This window comes from Dichotomopilus funicola, assembly GCF_033296635.1.
Source record: "Dichotomopilus funicola strain CBS 141.50 unplaced genomic scaffold C8A04scaffold_118, whole genome shotgun sequence".
Taxonomy (NCBI): Eukaryota; Fungi; Ascomycota; class Sordariomycetes; order Sordariales; family Chaetomiaceae; genus Dichotomopilus; species Dichotomopilus funicola.
Window position 1 is genome coordinate 12729 of NW_026944139.1, and position 19277 is coordinate 32005.

Sequence of the window (19277 nt, forward strand, 5' to 3'; positions counted from 1 at the left end):
CCGCTCTACATGCCAGTCGACGACAGCTGTGATGCGGAACCTTGAGTCGTGAACCTCGACGTGCCGCTCCTTCTCGATTCTTTCCTTTCTTTGTTGTTTGGTTTGTTGCCTAGTTGAGATTGTTCCTGGGGCACACGAGTTTTCCCATGAATCCTCAAGTTCTTCCTGTTCTCGAGTTTTTCCTTTCCTTACCTTTTACCTTTTCCTCGACATCTTCCTCTTGTCGACTTCTTCCTCTTTTGACTTTTTTCACTTCGTCGACTTCTTCCTGTTCTCGACTTCTTCCTGTTCGTGACTCTTTCCCTTCCTCGACTTCTTCCCTTTCTCGACTTCTTCCTCCTCTCTCTTTTTCCCTCCCCCGCCGCCTTCCCTTCCTCTCTTTTTTTACCTCTTCGCCCTCTTCTCTTCCTCAACTTTCTCCCCTCCCTCTTTTTTCCCTCTCCCACCTTTTTGCTCTTCACAACTTTTTCTCCTCCACCACCTTTTCCCGTGGCGTCTTCTTCTCGGTGCCTTTCGCACCAAATCTACCCTTTCCCGGTCCTCGAGCAACCGCTCACGAACCCAGAGATCTCGGTGGCCTCACGGCCTTAATCCTCTTTTTTCCGTCCTTCTTCGGGCCCAAAAATCCCCAGAGCAAGAGGGGTCGCCATCAAAATGGCGAAGAACAAGTCCACCACGCCCGCAGAGGGCCACTACACACATGTTGCCGACGGTATGTTCATTTCTGTTGTTTGTTCAGTGTTGAACGATGTTTTCACCCTCGGTTGTTTTCACCCTCAGCTGTGGTTCAACCTCCAAGGTTGTGCTGCAAATTTGCCCTGTTCCTTTCTCTGGAACTGTTTTGCACGAACCCGCTGCGTTCAACCGTTCACAGTTGTTTCTGCGAACTTGGGGGGTTCAGCTCTTTGAGGCTCTTCTCACAAACTTCCCGGGTTCGACCTTCAAGGCCGTTGTTCATGGATTTGTTGTGTTCAACCCTCAAGTTGTTTTCACAAACCTGCCTCGGTCCCCTCTTTGAACCTTTTCCCACGAACCCGCCGCATTCACTGCTCCAAGGCTGGTTTCCCAAACTTTCCGGGTCCAGGCCTTTGAGGCTGTTCTCCCCCGAACCCGCCGCGTTCACCTCTTTGAACCTGCTTTTCCCAAACCCGCCCTGGTTGATCAACCCGCCGCGGTTCATCACCTATGGTTACCCCATGGTCACCCGTAGCCAACAACCCCCTTCCCCCGTCGCCCTCCCACGTACCACCTGTCGCCCAACCACCTAAAACCTACCAACTAACCACAACTTTACCACCAGACCAACCCCCATCGCCCCTCCACCCGGGCACATGCCCCAACTGGCCGACCACGACCACCCCCGCCGCAGCAGCCACGGCCTCAACAATGGAGGGCATGCCCCTCCCCCTCGCCCTCCAACGCGCAGGTCTAACCTGCACCCTTAACTACCCCCCGACCCCCCGCCTCCGCATCCTCCTCCTCCGCGCCGCCGAACAACTCGACCTGGCGCTGCACGTCCGCGGGGCTTTTGTCCTCCCTCTTCAGGACCCGCTTCCTGATGACGACAACAACGACGACAACGACAACGAACAGGGGAATGATGACAACGGCGTCCCCAAAATTCGCAACCTCCCGCCGCCTGGGACCAGCTTCGCCGATCTCATGATGGCGGGAATCCCGCACCGGTTGGATTATTGTGCGGAGAGGAAGGAGTTGGTGAGGGTGTGGCAGGAGGAGGCGAGGAGGCATATTGAGAGGGTGTGTGTGGGGATGTGGAGGATGGGGAAGAAAGTGAGGCAGGAGTTGGGGGGGATGATGGTGATGATGCGTGAGTCTGGTGAGGGCGAAGGGGGGAAGGCCGAGGCTGCGGGGAAGGTCGATGCGGCGAGTTCGGCCGACGCGGCGAGGCTGGAGTTGTATTTGAGGTGTTTTCCGGGGACTACCACCGCGGGTACCACGGGGACAGCAGCAGCAACCACAGCAACAGCCGCAACAGTAACGGCCACAGCAGCAGCGGGTGAACCCCCCGCAGCGGGCAAAGAAGTCCTCCTCCCGCGCCTAGTGACCTTTGTCCTCCGGGACGTGAACCCCCGTGAAGGCGCCAGCGAAGGCGGCAAGCCCGACGCGACGGGTCAAGGTCACAATCCCGTGAATCCCCTGCGCCCCGGTCGCGCCGTGATCCGGTACCTGGAGCCTGGCCAGCGAGACCGCCAGGGACAGGTCAGCCTCACCAATGCGCTGACGGAGGCTTTTGTTTGCGTCAAGGGCATGGCGCCGGCTGTGGAGGACCGGTATGATCCTGGACAGTCGCACCAGCGGAGGAGGTTTGTTGGAAGGTTTACCGAGGAGGGGGACCAGAACGAAGACAACGAGGAAGCCGACGACGGCAAGAAAAAGGGGTGGGCTTGCACCATGCTGGTGTTTGCGGCGGGAGTTTGTGTGGGTGAAGGCAAGAGTGCGCGCGGCGGTGTGGCTGTTGTTACCAAGGATACCGTCCACTTTCATGAGGAGCGGGTGTTGAAGTCACTGCTGGAGATTGACAAGCGGGTGGAGGCGATGGGCTTTGAGCGGGCCAGCATGGCAGACCTGAAGAGACTCAGGCTCTGCATTAACGCGCTGGAGAAACCCAACCGCGGCCACAACCGGAACCTGTACCGCGGCGTGCAAGGGAACGAAACGCCTGATGAAGCGGTCGGCGCTTGTCCTCTGCTGGGTGGCGTCCATGGGTTTGAGCTTGAGCGTCGTGGCGTGGCTGTGGACGCGGACCAGTTTGGGCTCGTCAAATCGCGGTACCGGACTTGGTGGATCGGGAGGACCGACGAGGCGAGGAACGCGAGACTGAGGGAAGTCCGAGAGCAGGCCATGTGGGCTATTCAGGTGGCCGAAGAGATAGAGCGCCTGGCGGCTGAGGCTCAAGATGCAGCTGATGCCAGTCATGATCCTGACGAGAACGACCACCAAGACGAGACCAACACCAACTTGGCCGATACCATGAAGAACGTCTCCCTTGACGACGGACCCGACAACAACAACTCAAACACTCCCCCGGCCAACCCCCTCCTCCCCATGCCCATCGAAACAGCCCGCCAAACCATCAAACTCTTCCAAGACGCCGAAACCAACATCTCCCACTTGGGCGTTCCTAAACGCCCCCAGGCCGCTGCCACAACAGAAACCAACAACCAAGACGCCAACAACAACAAAAAGAAACCCTCCAAACCCCGTCTACCCCCCCGCTACCCAGCAACCCCCAACCGCGCCGCAGCCCGCGCCCTCCTAGCCGCCGTGCAAATCCACCCCTTCGACCTCGGCCACTGCACCCGTCTCGTCATCGCGACCGATTCCGAGCACGCCGTGGAAATGGCGACTTCCCGACTCGCCAACATGTTGTTAGACCCATCAGCACCTCCGCTGCGCACGGCTCGTACGAAGCAGCCTGTGGAGGACGGGGATTTGTGGTGGGCTTTTGCGGGCGCGGTGAAGGATCTGGCGTATCAGGGCGTGGAGGTGGCGATTTTGAAGTGTGCTGCGGGTGGGGGGGTGGTGATTCCTTGTGAGATGCCGTTTGGGGGGAAGAAGGAGGGTGTTGCCGCTGCTGGTGAGGATGGTGGTAAAGATGGCAGTGGTAAGGATGCCAGGGGTGGTCACGGCAACCTGATTTTTGGGATGCCGCAGGCTATTGATGCTGCTAAGACGGCTGCGCTGAACGCCGTGAAGCTGGATATGCAGGCGCTGATGCTCGGTAAGAAGAGACCGGAGGGCGCGGTGGACAGGGTCATTGCTATGCATGTTTGAGGCGTGCTCTGCCTTTCGGATGGAACAGACGGATTTGGCACGTGGTTTTATGAGGCTGATTTTTAAGGTCATTTCGCGATGGAAGGAGGGGATCTTGAGCTTGCTGGGCCGGGGTCGGTGATCTGGCAGACACGGGTACTCTTCGACGGGAAGAGGCATTCCGCTTTCCACTCTGTCTTTATTGTTCGTTTTGGCGGCCAACCCATTCATCCGGAAGAACTACACGAGGGAATCGGGATGGCAGCCGGGAAACGATCAGATTTGTAAAACACTGTACTTAGCCACTGAGAAAAGCCAAAAAAAAAGTCGTTGCTTTCCAACTATCGACCGTGATTCTAAGGTCTTGATGACATAAAAAAGGCGTGTTGATTCGAATCGAGGCTACTTGGGGCTGCTCGCTGTGCTCGGCGGTTGCGAGATGGGAAGTCCATGGCTCGTGGCTCGACACGTATGATGAGCCCAAAAAAGCGACGGAAATGTGAAGACACCACTTTGATGTACCAATGTATTCTCGATAAAATACAAGGGAGTGTGCCCAGTCGACCCGGATTACATATGGATCTCTCATCAATGTAGACTTGGGCGAGGTTGTTTGACAGGGCCCACAACGGTTGTCAGAACCAAATCCCGAAAGCCCCGGCTGGTTTAATCAACAGGGGTGTTGATAAGATAAGACCACATGCAAAGTCCAACACTCACTCGCTCTTTCCTAAGTTTTGGCATCGCTGGTAAGTTATCAAACAAAAATATTTCCAAGGCTGTTGTTTCCAATCAGGTAGACTCCCAATTTAATCGCAAATCACCGACATCTCAGCCTTTGGTGTTTGTAAAAGTCAACGGCGGAGAAACTTAGCCGTCCGATCAGACGAAATGCAGGTCCCACCTGGGCCGAGGCTCAACGCCGGCCAGGGGTTCTCGCGACGTTGCATTTCACCGGATTAACTGTACTTGTACATACATACCTACACAAAACCACAGAAATACACCCAATTGACCTGTCTTCACTCATCCGATATCCCTCTGATTCCCCCTCCCCTCTCGCCTCCTCCACGATGCCCCAATTCTTTCGCGTGGTCGAGCACACCATCCCCTGCTCGCATTCCCGCGAGTATCTCGCGGCCACTCGGCATGGCGACGCCGATCGCCCGAAACTCGCCGTCAAGCAATACATTCCGCTCAGCAACCCGAACCCGCAGCCCGGCGATGTGACTATCATTGGAGCTCATGCCAACGGGTTCCCAAAGGTGACTACACACCAGCCAGTCTGCCCCCAATGGAGCCCTGACAGTTCCTCGCTAACAGGTCCACAGGAACTGTATGAACCGCTGTGGGATGACCTCCATCAGAGCCTCGCGAAGAGCGGGATCCGTATCCGGTCCGTCTGGATCGCGGATATGTGGAATCAGGGCCAGTCTGGAGTCTTGAATGAGGATATTCTGGGAGATGATCGTGAGTACCCTTTGGCGGCAGAAATATCAGTAGAAGGAGTTAACACCCCCCAGCAAGCTGGTGGGACCACACCAGGGACCTCATCAACCTCCTTAACCTAAAGCGTGACGAGATGCCAAGTCCATTAGTCGGCGTTGGCCACAGCATGGGCGGCGCACAGTTGTGAGTTTCCCCTCGACCCTTTACTTTTTCAGATTCACTCATGAGACCTAGAACTCTTCTGGCCATTTCAAATCCCCGCCTCTTGCACTCCCTCGTCCTTCTCGACCCCGTCATCCAAAACATCATGAGCGGCATCGAGCCAGCAGCCGCATCCACCTTCCGCCGCGACATCTGGGACTCACGCAGCGCGGCCGCCGCCAAGTTCGCCGCGTCTCGCTTCTACAAGGCCTGGGACCCCCGTGTACTAGACCTCTGGATCCAACATGGCCTTCGCGACCTGCCCACCGCGCTTTACCCTGACCTTCCCGCCGCAACGGAATCCTCCTCCTCCAATCAACCTACCCCTGAACCCGGGCCCCCCGTCACCCTCACAACAACCAAACATCAAGAAGTCTACAACTTCCTCCGACCAACCTATCTCCCAGACCGCGACCAACGCGATCGCCTCGAGAGCAACAAACCCGAGGCAACTCGCAAGTATAACTTCTACCGCCCCGAACCAGTCTACGCCTTTGACCGGCTACCAGAACTGCGTCCGAGCGTGATGTACATCTTTGGCGCGACCTCCGAAATGTCGACACCCGCGGCACGGCAGGCTAAGCTGGCGCGCACGGGTACTGGGCTGGGCGGGAGTGGCGGAGTAGAGAAAGGGATGGTGAAGGAAGTGGTGGTAGACTGCGGGCATTTGGTTGCGATGGAGCGGGCGCCGGAGTGTGCGGAGGCTGCGGCGGGGTTTTTGAGTGGGGAGTTGGCGAGGTGGAGGGAGGAGCAGAGGATATTTGGGGAGGCGAGTAGGGCGAAGAACGGGAAGGGGGTGTTGGTTATTGATGAGAGGTGGAAGGGGGAGGTGAAGCCGAAGATATGAGGAGGTCAGCGGGGCGTAGGATAGTTTGAGAGTAATAGAGATTTCATCACTTCACCTGCTTCACGGGGAAAGAGTTCAAGGTCCCCTGCGGATATCTCGTGCTCCATTCTTCCTTGTGCCTACCCAAAATCTGAGCTCAATGCTGTGTTGACCTCAACGCTTTGAATTAAGAATTTATGGGCGTACGGGATACTTTGATCCCGATGATGATTGAACCCACCCAATTTGGTTAAGACATTCTAAGAGCTCACCTGGCCGTCCCTAACAACACGTCAGATTCTAGACCATTGCAGTATTCCTTATGCTACTGTGTACATACAACTGGTTTACATATAATTACCCTTCTCGAATCCGCCCGGAGCTTCCTCACCACAACCTCTTTTCACATCTTGATAACGGTTGTGTCCCAGCTCTGGCTCCTACCCACCGCATTGTAGTTGCCCAGTCCCGCTAATTAGGCACATACCTGCCTACTATATAATTTTACTCAATTTTCTTTACATTTGTTGTTTATAACTAATTATCCTCTCTTTCGTAGCGTATTTTCTTCTCTGCTTGGTTTCTTCGACCCGTTGCATCTTCGGCCCTTCTACAAGTCGCTAGCAGTAGCTAACACTCAATCTTGGGATGCTTTCAGGGACGGCCATTCACTGTAGGGTCATGAGATCACTGATTTACAACCTAGTCCACTTGCTAGGAAGCCAAAACGTCGAAGCTGTTGCTTCATCACAGACCTAGGAGATATACTGGTTTTATAGCTGTCATTGACCCTTAGCAAACCTGGGCAGCAAGAGAAACATGGTTCGTGCTCTCAGCCTCTCAAGATTGTGATGCTAACTTTTGAATTTCCGTCAGGGGCGAGGCTAAGCTTGAAGAATGACGAGACCAACCCGTTCGAGTTCGAGCACCATCCGGAACTCAACCATGTCAACTTCCCCATCTTTACAATCCATCAACTCCCTCTAGCTCTCAAGATCCATAAACCACCCCCCTATCTCCGCCGCCTTGTGTTCCCCTTCTCCGCATCCTCCAAAATCGTCTCAGCCGCCTTCGCACTCAACATCATAGTCGGACAACTCGGAAACGCCCCCGGCACCACAGGAAACACACTCGCATCCACCACCCGCAACCCCTCCACACCACGAACCCGGAACCTGGAATCCAGCACCGCCATCGGATCATCATCGCCGCCGATCGCACACGTCGACGTCGCATGGTGCGAGTAAGCCTGCAGCTTGAAGTACGACGCCTGGGATTCATCCGTACAGCTGCTACTGTCGTTACCGCTGGTAGTGTTCCCCCCAGCACACGGATGCTGCTCAACAAACGGCGCCACCGGCTCCCCCACCGCCGCAATCGCCTCGCGCAATATATTAGCCGCCGCCACGAGTTCCCCCAAATCCTCCTCCCCCTTCTCCTCAAAAAACCGAAAATTAATCTCCGGCCTATCCCTCGCATCCCCCGACACCAACCTCACCGTCCCCCTCTGCGACTTCGGCGCCATCAGCACCAACGCACACGTATACTGCGTGGGACCATGATCCGTCGGAAAACCCGGCCAGAACCCCTCAAACGAAAACGCCCCGCACCAGGTGTAGATATTCCGTTTTGCTGTCGGCGCGTTGGGGGTGCGGAATAATAGCGTGGTCAGGCCGTTGGGGAAGGGGGAGGCGCCGAGGGCGAGCAGGGAGCCTTCGTAGTTGTCGCCCAGGTTTTCGCCGACTCCTGGGAGATGTTTGATCAGGGGGATGGAGAATTGCGCGAGTTCGGAGGACGGGCCGATGCCGCTGAGTTTGAGGAGTTGGGGGGAGTTGAAGGTGCCGCCGGAGATGATGACTTCGCGGCGGGCGAAGATTTGTTTTGTCGGGGGGGGAGGGGTGTCTGGGGTGTGCTTTGGGTCGGCTCGGTAGAGGGAGGCGCCTTCGAGGACTTCGACGCCGATGGCGCGCGGGAGGACACCGGGGGTGGTGGAGTTGATGGTGGTGTTGTCGAAGAGGACGCGAGTGACGAGGGTTTGTAGTTGGAGGGTGAGGGGGTGGTTGGCTTCGTCGGCGAGGGTGGCGCGGATGTAGTTGTTGGGACTGCTGCGTTTGCCTTGGGTGTCGGCGTGGGTGACCATGGAGTAGAAGGAGCTGGTCTCGTCGGCGTTGGGGTCGCCGTCGTTGAGGTCGCGGTTGACGAGGTTGGCTACGTCGGCTGGGTCTTGGCCGGTGAGCTCGGCTAGTTTCTTGAGGATGCGCGTGCCGGGTTGGGTGTCGTTTTGGGCCCAGGAGCTGTCTGCGGTGGATGTGGCGAGCCAGCCTGCACATCAACCGGTTAGCACTGTCCGATCATCCGTACACCATCATCATCCATGGGTAGGGAGTCATATAGAGAGACGCACCATCATAACCATGCGCCTCCTCCCCCGCCGGCGCATACTGATTCTTCTCAATCTGCTTGAAATACCTCCTCATATTCCCCGCCGACCAGCTCTCATCCCCCGTCCTCTCGACAATCACATCCCAATCCCCCTCCGCCGGCAACGCACACACCCCCGCATTATGCATCGCGCACCCCCCAAGCACCGCCGCGCGCGGGTACTGAATCCCCAACAGTTTCGCCCCCTCGGGCGGGTCAAGCCCAACATAAAACGTGCCCTCGCCCGTATCCCACGTCGTATGCGCAAACTGCAGGTCGCGGTCCGGGTCATCGGAGTGTTTGACCCAGAAATCCCAGCGCGTGGTTTCGTCGTTGGCGGCTTCGTTGAAGTTGGCGATGTCGGCGTAGGTTGGGTTGTCGCCTTCGTCGCTGCCGGCTTCGATTAGGAGGGTTGAGTAACCCGCTCGTGCGAGGTCGGCTGCCAGGGGGCCGCCGCCGGGACCGCTGCCGACGACGATGTAATCGTAGGAGACATCTTGGGCGGAGGTTAAGATCGGGGATAGTATGGCGAGGGTGGAAAGGAGAGGGTAGCGCATTTTGGATTGCTAAGATTTTAATGAGGTGAAGAAAGTGGGATAAAGTTGCACACCACAACTGGTCTACGCCTTCTACAGCAGAAATCAAGCACCCATCATCACTTTTATAACCTTAAAATACCCCTTCCTCTAAACCGCCATTCATATTATTTACCCCCTCTCAAAACACCGAGGCCTTCGCATCACGACGAACCAAGCTCCGGGTAATTAATCACGGCACATGGCCCTGGACGCTTGCTCCCTTCCATCTACTATAAGTAAAGGTGCATCAAAGCCACCCCACACGGAACTCAAAGCGGCATCTACCTTATTTATCCTCCTTCATTGGCCTAGGTTAAATCACTATACAGCCATGCGTCGGGGCAAAATGGGGAACCAGGAACCAAACTTACCAAAGGGTCCTCAATTGACATTGAGTCTGTCCACAATATGTGGCAATTATTATTATCCGTGGTAGCTCGCTATGGCCAAAAAAAGCGGCAGACCAAGTCCCTGGATAACTAACTTACTTTGTTACAAAAGTGAAAAAAGACCAAAAAGCATAAACCAAAAAAAGTGAAAGAAGACAAGAAAGAATAAATCTAGAAAGTGAAAAAAAAGACAAAAAAGAGTAAATCAATCAATCTTTACCAAGATTTGATCAAATGTTAATGGATTGGACTTGAGCTATCTGTTTGGGTGTGCCGCTTTTTTTGGCCACAGCGAGGGTAGGTCTGCAAGATTCGGGACCAAATGTAGGGTGCACCTTACCGAGGGGGTAATTAATTAGACTCGCAGAAAAGAATAAGAAGGACCTGAGTGTGTGTAACAAGCAATTGATGTACAAATTGGACGGGCGTTGGGGACAGTAAATAGTCCTTCCAATCACCCCCTTCGCTGCGTCCTTCTTTGGGTAGGATTAATGTTGATTACATTCATGTCACACAGTCGCGGAGAGTTATTTGATTAATTACGAAGCATACATAGTGGCTACCAGACGGTGTTCGGATTTGGATCTAAATATGCGAGCCAAGCGTGCCGTGTTCAGATGGGGACAAGTTGGCAACAGTGAGGGAACAGTCGAAGACGGGTTCACCACATATAGTAGGTAGTAGGAGGTTGCTGACCCTATTCAAAGAAGCTGTGGTATGTTTTCATGATCAGTAATTATGTTTTCATGACCACTACGGCTGACTGTGTCCGGGTCTTTGTTAACCACGATAATTCCGCGATTAAATCCATTCCACCGGTTATTTTCCCAACACCTTACCACGGACTTCTCTCCGAGTCCTTCCTAACACAACGCCATATCTCCAGCTGGGGACTTGGGAAAATGTGGGCACATGGCAATGTCGACTAGAAAGTAAGCTTACTTCAAGATTAGAATCGTTTATAAGCCATAGTCCTATTGTAGCGACAACAATGACGTCACTCCTAGTCCTACACAGAACACGGAGTTAAGGATCAAGACTTGCGATGGTGATCGGACCGTTGGACGTGCGAAAAGCACAGACGAAACACGAGTGCCGTGCCTTTCCGAAACCAGCCCCCAGAAGTCCTATCACACCCATCCCAACCATCGCTCGTAGATCCCCAAGGTTGTTGTCTCGAAACTAACACCAAGCGCGAATTCCCAGGCCAACCACCGGGAAGCAAAGTCCCCGATAAATCCGGGTCGGGCACGGCAGCGGGGCGCAAACAAACCGAAACGCCGTTCCGGGCTGATTGTGGTTTGTCACAAAGAAACTCGCGATATTTTGAATTTGTAACTGCTGCGGTCGGACGGATGGACTCTAAAAGCCGGAGACTTAGATCGGCGGCCCCCGAGTCTCCGATTCCCCGGATGCGCGCGCCTGGCACACCGGCTCCGGTGGGCAGATTGATTTTGTCCCCGAGACGAGTGCGAAGTACTGTATGTGGGATCCGAGCCAGGCGACGTAACGGCTCCCGTGCAGCAGTGTGGTAAGTACTTGCAGCGCTCGCTTGGGTGCGCCCGGAGATGCCTTGGCGTATCTCCGAACCTTAAGCCCGGTTGGTCCATGGAAGGATGAAGCGACGGGCTGAACAACACCATAGTTAGTCGGCATTTTGAGGTCAATGAGGGGTAGCTTCCGGAGCTCTTTTGTATAAAAGAGTGCCCCGACTTCTTGAAATCCCCGAGTATCATGCTCAGCTCATTCAGACGACCACTGCAATCAGCAATCAGCAACACTCTTCATACCCAGCTTCGCTACTCTTCAGCCGTTGAATTTCAACGTTCCTGGCACTCTCGATCTCGCATCGACACTGTTTACCGACGCAACATGTCTGACCAACCTATTCAGCGGGTCGCCATTGTCGGCGTAAGTTTGCGCCTCCCTAAAGCTGTCATCATCGAATGCTAGCTTCCAGACAGTAGACAATGAATGACTGACCTTCATCTAGGCTTCTGGCCGTATCGGCGGCGCCTTCGCTGCGGCGGTTCAGAAAACCGGCAAGCATGTCGTCACTGCGCTGACCCGCGCGGGCAGCACAGGCACCATCCCGGAGGGAGTCAAGCGGGTGGAAGTCGACTACAGCAACGAGGACTCGTTGGTGGAGGCGCTCAAGGGCCAGCAGTTCCTGGCCATCACCCTCGGCGTGTCGGCCGGACCTGACGTGCACCCGCGCATCATCACGGCCGCCAAGAAGGCGGGCGTGTCGTACGTGATGCCCAACATCTATGGCTACCCGCTCGCCACCCTCGACGCGTCTGCGATCTCCCGGAGTGACCTGTACGCGACCGTCACGCTCGAGCGATTCCAAGAGGTCATCGACAAAGGCCCTGCGCCGCCCATCGCGCTCTCGTGCGGGTTCTGGTATGAGTGGAGCTTGGCCCTCGGCGAGGAGTGGTTCGGTTTCACCATCAAGGACCGCAAGGTCACCTTTTTCGACGATGGCAAGCGCCAGATCACCTCCAGCACGTGGGAGCAGTGCGGCCGCGCTCTGGCCGCACTTGTCAGCCTGCCCGAGTCGAAGCTGGCGGAGTACAAGGGCAAGTTTGTGCGTATCGAGAGCTTCCACGTCTCGCAGCGCGAGATGCTTGACAGCCTGCACCGGGTGCTCGGCACGACGGATGCCGACTGGGAGATTACCTTTGAGTCGAGCGAGAAGCGTATCAAGGACGGCGCCGAGGCGATGAAGACCGGGAACCGCAGGGGGTTCGCGAAGATGCTATATTGCGGCGTCTTTACCCCGTCGAACCCGGTCAGCGACTTCGAGGCCACCTCGAACGCGGAGTTGGGCTTGTCGGTCGAGGACCTCGACGAGCGGACCAAGGTTGCCATCGAGATGGTCGAGAGTGGATGGGACCCCCTGCCTGCGATGGGTGACGTGTAAATGTCTGGGTACCATCGTCGTTGGCGTGAGACATTGTTGAGAAGATGAATTTGGAATTGTCAATGCTAGATTATCTAAAGCTTATTTTACGATTAGTCGCCAATTTCTTATGAACCAATTGTCAATCCGGAATTCGGCAATGCCGAGCGGCTCTCGGGCTGAACTGCTTTTGTGAGAACCCTACACTACTGTAGTACGAATAATCAGTTAATGGATGGTGAGACGAACCGCTGGATGCGGGGCAATTGTTCCGTAGTCAATCGTTGTGCGTTGAGAGGGGTTTCCAGCGAACCCGGCGCTGTTCCTCGGGAAGGAAGGTTATCAGCCGTTCGCTTAAACGGGAAGGCCTTGGCAAAAGCTGCTTCGCTGCCTCCCAATCAACGTCGGAGGAGACCGCCATGCGTCAAAACCATTGATGTGCTCCAATGTGACTTTTCGGCGAGTTGGGCCGGAACTTTTGGAATTTTCAAGGGGCTGCCATGGTTGCACTCGGCCAGTTACCGAACTAGATCGTGCCTTCCTCAACCAGGCTCAAGGTATGCTCCTTGCTGTTTCCTTGTTTAACCCTTCATGATGCCCGGCAGGCAAAGATGGGAGCGTGCCTTCCTGACAAATGGGTGCAACGGCAACCTGATGGATGGATGTCCCTTTTTTTGATTCTCATGCTCACCTCTCCCATCTTCCACAAATTCGAAGCGGCGGGGGTCCAGACTGGCCACAATGCACCAAAAAAGAAGTTAGCGTCAGCACTAATGCCGACGCCGGGCACTGATTAACAGCCCGTCATTGGTCATGGCCGCGAACCACCGAACCGGGGACCCGCTGGACTTTTCCAATGACCGACCCCCAGTCCCCTCATGCGTCCATGTGCTGACTGTGGGGACGGGGATCAACGGCTTTTATTTTTTGGGCAAGTTCGCCTTTTTGGACATAATATTCCTCCCTTGTGCTTCGAGTCGTGTCTCGAACCGTTCTCCTCTGAGTCCTCTCGTGCTGCGGAGCGACTACGCTAGCAACGCGGTTCCTTTCTGTCGGGACCGGAAGCGTTTGAATCGTTCCAATCACTGCCGACGGCTCGGTCACCAATACGCAACTCACGTTTAAACTCGGGCCCGACGTCCCGTTCTTGCATCACACATCTCCAGGCCGACCTCGATCTTTTTCGTTTGTTTGACCCGATATGGACACTGTATACCGGAGCCCGCTCCGGCGTGCAGGCCGAGCTCGATTCCGGCTGCCCGATCTCGCCCTTATCGCCGGCCTATTCCTGTCACCGGCTTCTGTTGTCCCAGCGAGCGCTGCTGCGGTTGGGCAGCAACATGAGTCGGCATCTCTTCACGCGCGCACCGAGGGCGAACATGTCGTGCTCGCCGACTGTCGCGACCCGGCCGGCGTGCTCTCGTCGCAGATGGCCTATTTCAAGGGCCCCGTGGGCGCGACGCCCACGGATGTGGCCGTTGTGGCTACCCCCAACGGCCAGACTACGCTTTGGGTCAATGCCAACACCACTGGTCTCTTCACTACCACGAGTGTGAAGTTTACAGCGAACCTCGGTCCCCGCGTTGAGGAGGGCCAATTTGCCGGCACTGGCAACAATGGATACGGCAATTTCAGTTGCTACCAACAATACATCGCAGAGCTCTACACGTACGAGAATACGAAGTGCTCTCAGGTGTACCAGTGTGACCACTCCAAGCCTCCAGGTACAGTTTCTCTCTTCCCTCCACCGGCCTAAACGCAGAATCGGGAATGCTGACTCCCACTTACAGCCGGGGGCATCAGCTCCTCGAGCGGCAGTGGTATGTCTCAGGGCACCATAATCGGCATTGCCGTCGGCGTCGTTGGTGGTATCCTGTTCTTGGTAGCTGCGGGGCTCGTTTTTTGGTATCTCAGGCGATCGCGCCGAGCCAAGGCCGGCCATAGTATTCTGCCCAGCGACAGGTCGACGACGCTCACGGCTGGGCCGGGATCGGATAACGGAGAACCCAAGGCGCCAAGCACAGTTCAAACCCCGGTATCAGCCCACAGCCAACCTCACCCGGCTCTTCGGTATCAAGTCAACCACGGCGGCGTCTACGAAATGGACGGTCGACTCTTCCGCATCGAAATGGCCGAGGATAACGGCCGGTACGAGATGAGTGCGCAGGGTCATGGCAGTGCCGAGCTCGATACGGCCAAGAGCGGGCCAGCCTTGCCAGCGCACACGAGAGAGTTGCTACACACTCAACCTCCTTTCCCCGACTCCCCTCTGGAGCTCGGTCAACCTCAGTCACCGCCGCCGGAGTACGCCCGATGAAACCACCCGAGGACCCAAGCAAGAAAGACAAAAAAAGAAAATCGAGAGTGGTGAGGCTAATCTTGGCACGGAATATCGCGAATCAGACACAATCTCCTCCCTCAATCACTGAGCGTTTATTGCAGGGTCTGAGACATGCAGGCGTCAAAGTTTTGCTGGAGCCTTAAAGCTGAACCAGGGGGTCTCACAGATGGTGGAAGCCAAGCTTTAGCGGGGTACCAGGGTCAGTGGCAAGCTGTGGGGCTGCGGAGGTTTGTGCTGTTCAGTTGCGGCAAAGCACTGCCGCAGGTTTCCTCAATCAACCTCACTCTTCACCACTTTCATCATCGCTGCCTGGCCACCTGAGTGGTGCCTCAGCAACGTCGCTCTCACTCACATTCACCCACTCACTCAGTCCTAAACAAATCACCACTGCGCCGCCTATTTCTGGATGTGAAGCGCGACCCCTGCTGCACAGCAGTCCGGCAGCCTTACCCGGCAATCCGGCAATTTGCCAGGACCATTAGGCCGCCGGTTATGCGGGAGACGGCTGCGCTCCTACCAGGCGCCGACGACGACAGCGACAATACGGACAACGCCACGGCCATGCCGCATCATCCCAGACGTCGTCTGTCGCCCGGCGCCCGGCCCAAACCCCTCCCACCACTACCAGCGTCATCACCACAATCACCGCGCCGCGCCGTCCGCCCCCTGCTGTTGCTCGTGGCGTTGGTAAATCTCGCCTGGAGCCTGTACCAGCTGCCGGTGAGCCGCATTGTCGAGAGCCGGCTGTGTCGCGAGTACTACGCGGTGCATGACCCGTCGGTGCTACGGCCGGAGGACGGATCGGTGCCGGAAGAGCGGTGCAAGATCGAGGGGGTGCAGCAACCGTTGGGGTGGATGCTGGGGGTGGTTGAGGCGGGATGGGTTGCTGGTGGTATGAGCACTCTTCTTACTCCTATTATTTGTCTCGATGGTGGTTGTTCTCAAAATAATGACGTGTCGGTTGTTTGGCGCTGTTGTTCTAAACGTAGTAGTTGGATACCCATGCTAAGATTTAATAATTATTTTTTGTTTCCAGACTTCATAATGACCATCCCGCTGGTGTGTCTAGCCGACCACTTTGGCCATCGCTTCGTGCTGTGTCTCAACCTGATCCCGCGTGTATTTCTGCTTGCGTGGTCATTTGCGGTCGGCTACTTTGACCGCGTGTTGCCGGTCAAGGCGATCCTGGCCGCGCCCATGTTGTCGTTTCTCGGCGGGGACTGTGCGTTTAACTCGATTGTGTATGCGCTGGTGTCTGACCTGACAGAGGATCATGTGCTGAGGTGTGTCTGTCACTATTCCTCAATCTCAACTCCGAAATGCTCAAGATATTAATGTCTAATTACTTGCATAGGGCCACCCTCTTCGGCTACGTCAACGCCATCTCCTCCATCTTCTCGCTCCAGCTCGGCCCGGCCCTGGCATCAGCCACCATGAGCGTGCTCCTCTGGTTGCCGCCGTTGCTGGGTATCGGCCTGTTGGCTCTTGCGGTCCCTGTCACGTCGGTCGTGCCTTTGCCTCGGGGGGGTGTCCCTGTGTCCTTTTCTACGGCTGAACCTGAGAGCGGCCCGTCACATGGAGATGATACACACACCCACCCAGACATCGAAGCCCTCCTAGACCAGCACCTCATCCCCGCTTCCCACCCTCCTCCTCCCAGAAACAAACCCTCCCTAAAAGCCCACACCCTCCACCGCCTCCGCACCCTCCTCACCCTCTTCCGCAACCCCTCACGCAACCTAGCCCTGCTCCTTACCGTCTTCTTCCTCGCGTCGTTGGCATCGTCCGATACCAAACTGCTCCCGCTGTATATTTCCACGCGGTATGTCGGCTGGCGACTGGCAGATGTCGGGTATTTGTTGTCGGTGAAGGCGGTGTTTAATTTTGGGTTGTTGTGGGTGGGCGTGCCGGGGGTGTTGAGATGGCGGAGGGGGAGGAGGGTACTGCCTTTCTGGGTTTGGTCTTCCTCGCGGGTTGATGCGCATGGGAGGGGGACGGGGAGGAGAGAACGAGAGCGGAGAGATGGGCGTGGGGATGGAGCAGAAGAGGGAGAGACGGTGGAAAACGCGGTGGTGTGTCTAGGGTTTTCGGTACTTGGTGCCGTCTTAATTGGGATTTCCCCAACGGTGTGGGTGTTACTGCCGTCGTTGTTGGTGTATGCGTTGGGGATTGCACTGCCGATGTTCACGTACTCGCTGTTGAAGGCGCCTAGTATGGGGCTTGCGGGGAGGGTGCCCGGGGGAGACTCTGGAGAGGGTATGGGAACGCAGCTGTTCTCGGTGGTGATGCTTGTGCGGACGGTGGGGACGCTGGTTGGGACCGTCGTGATGCCTGCGTTGTGGGTGACGGGGCTGGGCGTTGGGGGGTGGGCGTTGGGATTGCCGTTTTTGGTGAGCGCGGGGGGGTATACGGTTGCTGTACTGGTGGTGAGGAGGATTGATGTGTGATGTTTGTATGGTGTTGTTGTTATTTGGACTTACTTCGGAATATATGGTAAATAATACACTAACGTCGGTACTAATATGGGTACATTTCCAGTAATGAAGGTCCTCTTACTTTTGGACCCATCTTATATTCCATAGTTTCCCGTCACCTGGGCCCTTAAAAACCACAGCCAATGCTTTCCATCTCACGACAGCTATCAAAAGCTTGAATCTCAAAATATCTTGGCCGATGTGCCCGCCATCCTCACGACGGGTGATCCACAGCACATCACTCGGCGTTATTTGATCTCAATTCTTGATCGTCACCTAGTAGCCTGGCCTACCACGACAATCGTGACCACAATGCCATTCCATTAATCAACTTCTTCAAATCTGACTTTCGATGGTATTTGATACACAGTTACACAGTACATCTGACATGTCCTCAAGCACGCAAAGCCGCCAGCCACAACTGTGATTGGCTGCATACCTTGTGTTACACCAAAGACCCCTGCTTCTCACCCCTGCGCTGTCAGCGGCTGAGTCCTCAACCAACCGCATCACCCACAACCAGGGCCACCTCTCATCCCCTTGGACTCCTTTGCTTCAACCTTACTCATCCCCCGTCCCATCCCGTCTCACCCGCCTCACTCGCCGCACACATCCTACCTCTTCACTTCGTCAGCCTACCGACACGAGGCCGGACCAGTTACCGACAGTACAGCTTCCATAATCCTGCCGAGGCCGCCGGTCCAGTTTTGATCACCAAAGTTTGACCAAACAGCTGGAAGGATCAGACAAGACGAAACACGGCACTGAACGCGTTACTCTTTCTGACGTAAGGTATGGGCGCGATCGGCATCGTGTACGCCCTCGCGGGCATCGGCGCCGGCGTGGTCCTGCTCTTCGCCTACTCGACCGTGCAGTTCCTCACCTTCCACTTCGTCACGCCCTGGGAGCCGCTCAAGAAATACAAACGCATCGCCGGGGAAACCAACACCGCCTTCGCCCTCATCACAGGCGCCAGCGCGGGTATCGGCCTCGGCATCGCCAAGGAACTGGCCCGCCAAGGTTTCGGCGTGGTGATGCTGGGGCATTTAGCCGATGAGCTCTCCGAAGCAGCGGCAGAGGTGCGGAAGTTGCTGCCTCCTACCGGGTCGGCAGCCGGGGAGAACAGAGTGCGCACGCTGGTGATGGACGCACGCACCGCGACACCCGCCGATCTCGAAGCCGCCGTGGCCTCGCTGTCCGACGTGCCGCTGACCATCCTGGTCAACAACGTCGGCGGTAACCCTGTCGCTGTGCCCCCCTTCCGGCCGCTCGCGACATACTCGTGTGATGACGTCGACGGTGTGATTAACCAGAACGCGCGGTTCATGGCGCGGTTGACGGCGTTGTTGCTTCCTGTGCTTGAGGGGCGTCGTCATGGTCAACAAGACCAACCTTCAGACAAAAGCCACCGCTCCCTGATCATCTCCCTCTCCTCCGCCGCCCACATCGGCCTCCCCTGGCTAGTCATGTACAGCGCGACCAAAGCTTTCAACCGCGCGCTCGGCTTCAGTCTAGCGCGGGAACTCCCCACCGTGCAATCCCCCTCTGCCGTCCCGATCGACAGCATCGTGGTAACACCGGGTGAGGTTCTCTCGCAGGGCAACAGCCGGGGCGTTCCCGCGTCGGCGCCGACGGCCGCTGAGTTTGGCCGGGCGATTGTGCACAAGGCTGATGGGGCGGTGGCGCGCGGGTGGATGGAGATGCGGGCGCATTGGTGGCATGATGTGGAGGATGTGTTGGTGAGGATGGCGCCGGAGGGGCCGAGGAGGCAGGGGATTGTGCAGCAGGTTGGCGCGAAGAGGGTTGCGTGGAATCGAGTGTATGAGGAGGAGGCAAAGAGGGAGTAAGGGTTGAGTTGAGATGTGCATGGAGAGAAATGAGGTGAAGGTTCTACGAGATAGGAACGGTTTACTATGTAA

At 56.2% G+C, this 19277-nt stretch overlaps 6 protein-coding genes across 6 annotated transcripts; 5 read left to right on the forward strand and 1 right to left on the reverse strand.

The window, feature by feature from the left end:
* Positions 1 to 654: 654 nt before the first annotated feature.
* C8A04DRAFT_33216 (uncharacterized protein) lies at positions 655 to 3795 on the forward strand (the record flags this gene model as incomplete). The annotated part of the gene is made up of 2 exons (XM_062782374.1): positions 655 to 712; positions 1301 to 3795. 2 exons carry the CDS (start codon positions 655 to 657, stop codon positions 3793 to 3795), a joined length of 2553 nt encoding a protein of 850 aa, XP_062632676.1.
* A 1052-nt stretch (positions 3796 to 4847) lies between these two features.
* Positions 4848 to 6271, forward strand: C8A04DRAFT_33217 (peroxisomal membrane protein LPX1; the record flags this gene model as incomplete). Its single annotated transcript, XM_062782375.1, has 4 exons — positions 4848 to 5039; positions 5106 to 5244; positions 5298 to 5406; positions 5458 to 6271. 4 exons carry the CDS (start codon positions 4848 to 4850, stop codon positions 6269 to 6271), a joined length of 1254 nt encoding a protein of 417 aa, XP_062632677.1.
* Positions 6272 to 7262: 991 nt separating this feature from the next.
* Positions 7263 to 9228, reverse strand: C8A04DRAFT_15978 (uncharacterized protein; the record flags this gene model as incomplete). The annotated part of the gene is made up of 2 exons (XM_062778688.1): positions 7263 to 8572; positions 8655 to 9228. 2 exons carry the CDS (start codon positions 9226 to 9228, stop codon positions 7263 to 7265), a joined length of 1884 nt encoding a protein of 627 aa, XP_062632678.1.
* Positions 9229 to 11510: 2282 nt separating this feature from the next.
* C8A04DRAFT_40827 (uncharacterized protein) lies at positions 11511 to 12564 on the forward strand (the record flags this gene model as incomplete). Its single annotated transcript, XM_062785076.1, has 2 exons — positions 11511 to 11549; positions 11632 to 12564. The coding sequence occupies 2 exons, from the start codon at positions 11511 to 11513 to the stop codon at positions 12562 to 12564; spliced, it is 972 nt and encodes a 323-aa protein (XP_062632679.1).
* Positions 12565 to 13744: 1180 nt separating this feature from the next.
* C8A04DRAFT_15977 (uncharacterized protein) lies at positions 13745 to 17331 on the forward strand (the record flags this gene model as incomplete). Its single annotated transcript, XM_062778687.1, has 6 exons — positions 13745 to 14267; positions 14334 to 14847; positions 15358 to 15776; positions 15921 to 16167; positions 16239 to 16691; positions 16905 to 17331. The coding sequence occupies 6 exons, from the start codon at positions 13745 to 13747 to the stop codon at positions 17329 to 17331; spliced, it is 2583 nt and encodes an 860-aa protein (XP_062632680.1).
* An 821-nt stretch (positions 17332 to 18152) lies between these two features.
* Positions 18153 to 19205, forward strand: C8A04DRAFT_40830 (NAD(P)-binding protein; the record flags this gene model as incomplete). The annotated part of the gene is made up of 1 exon (XM_062785077.1): positions 18153 to 19205. One exon carries the CDS (start codon positions 18153 to 18155, stop codon positions 19203 to 19205), a length of 1053 nt encoding a protein of 350 aa, XP_062632681.1.
* Between the last annotated feature and the right edge of the window lie 72 nt (positions 19206 to 19277).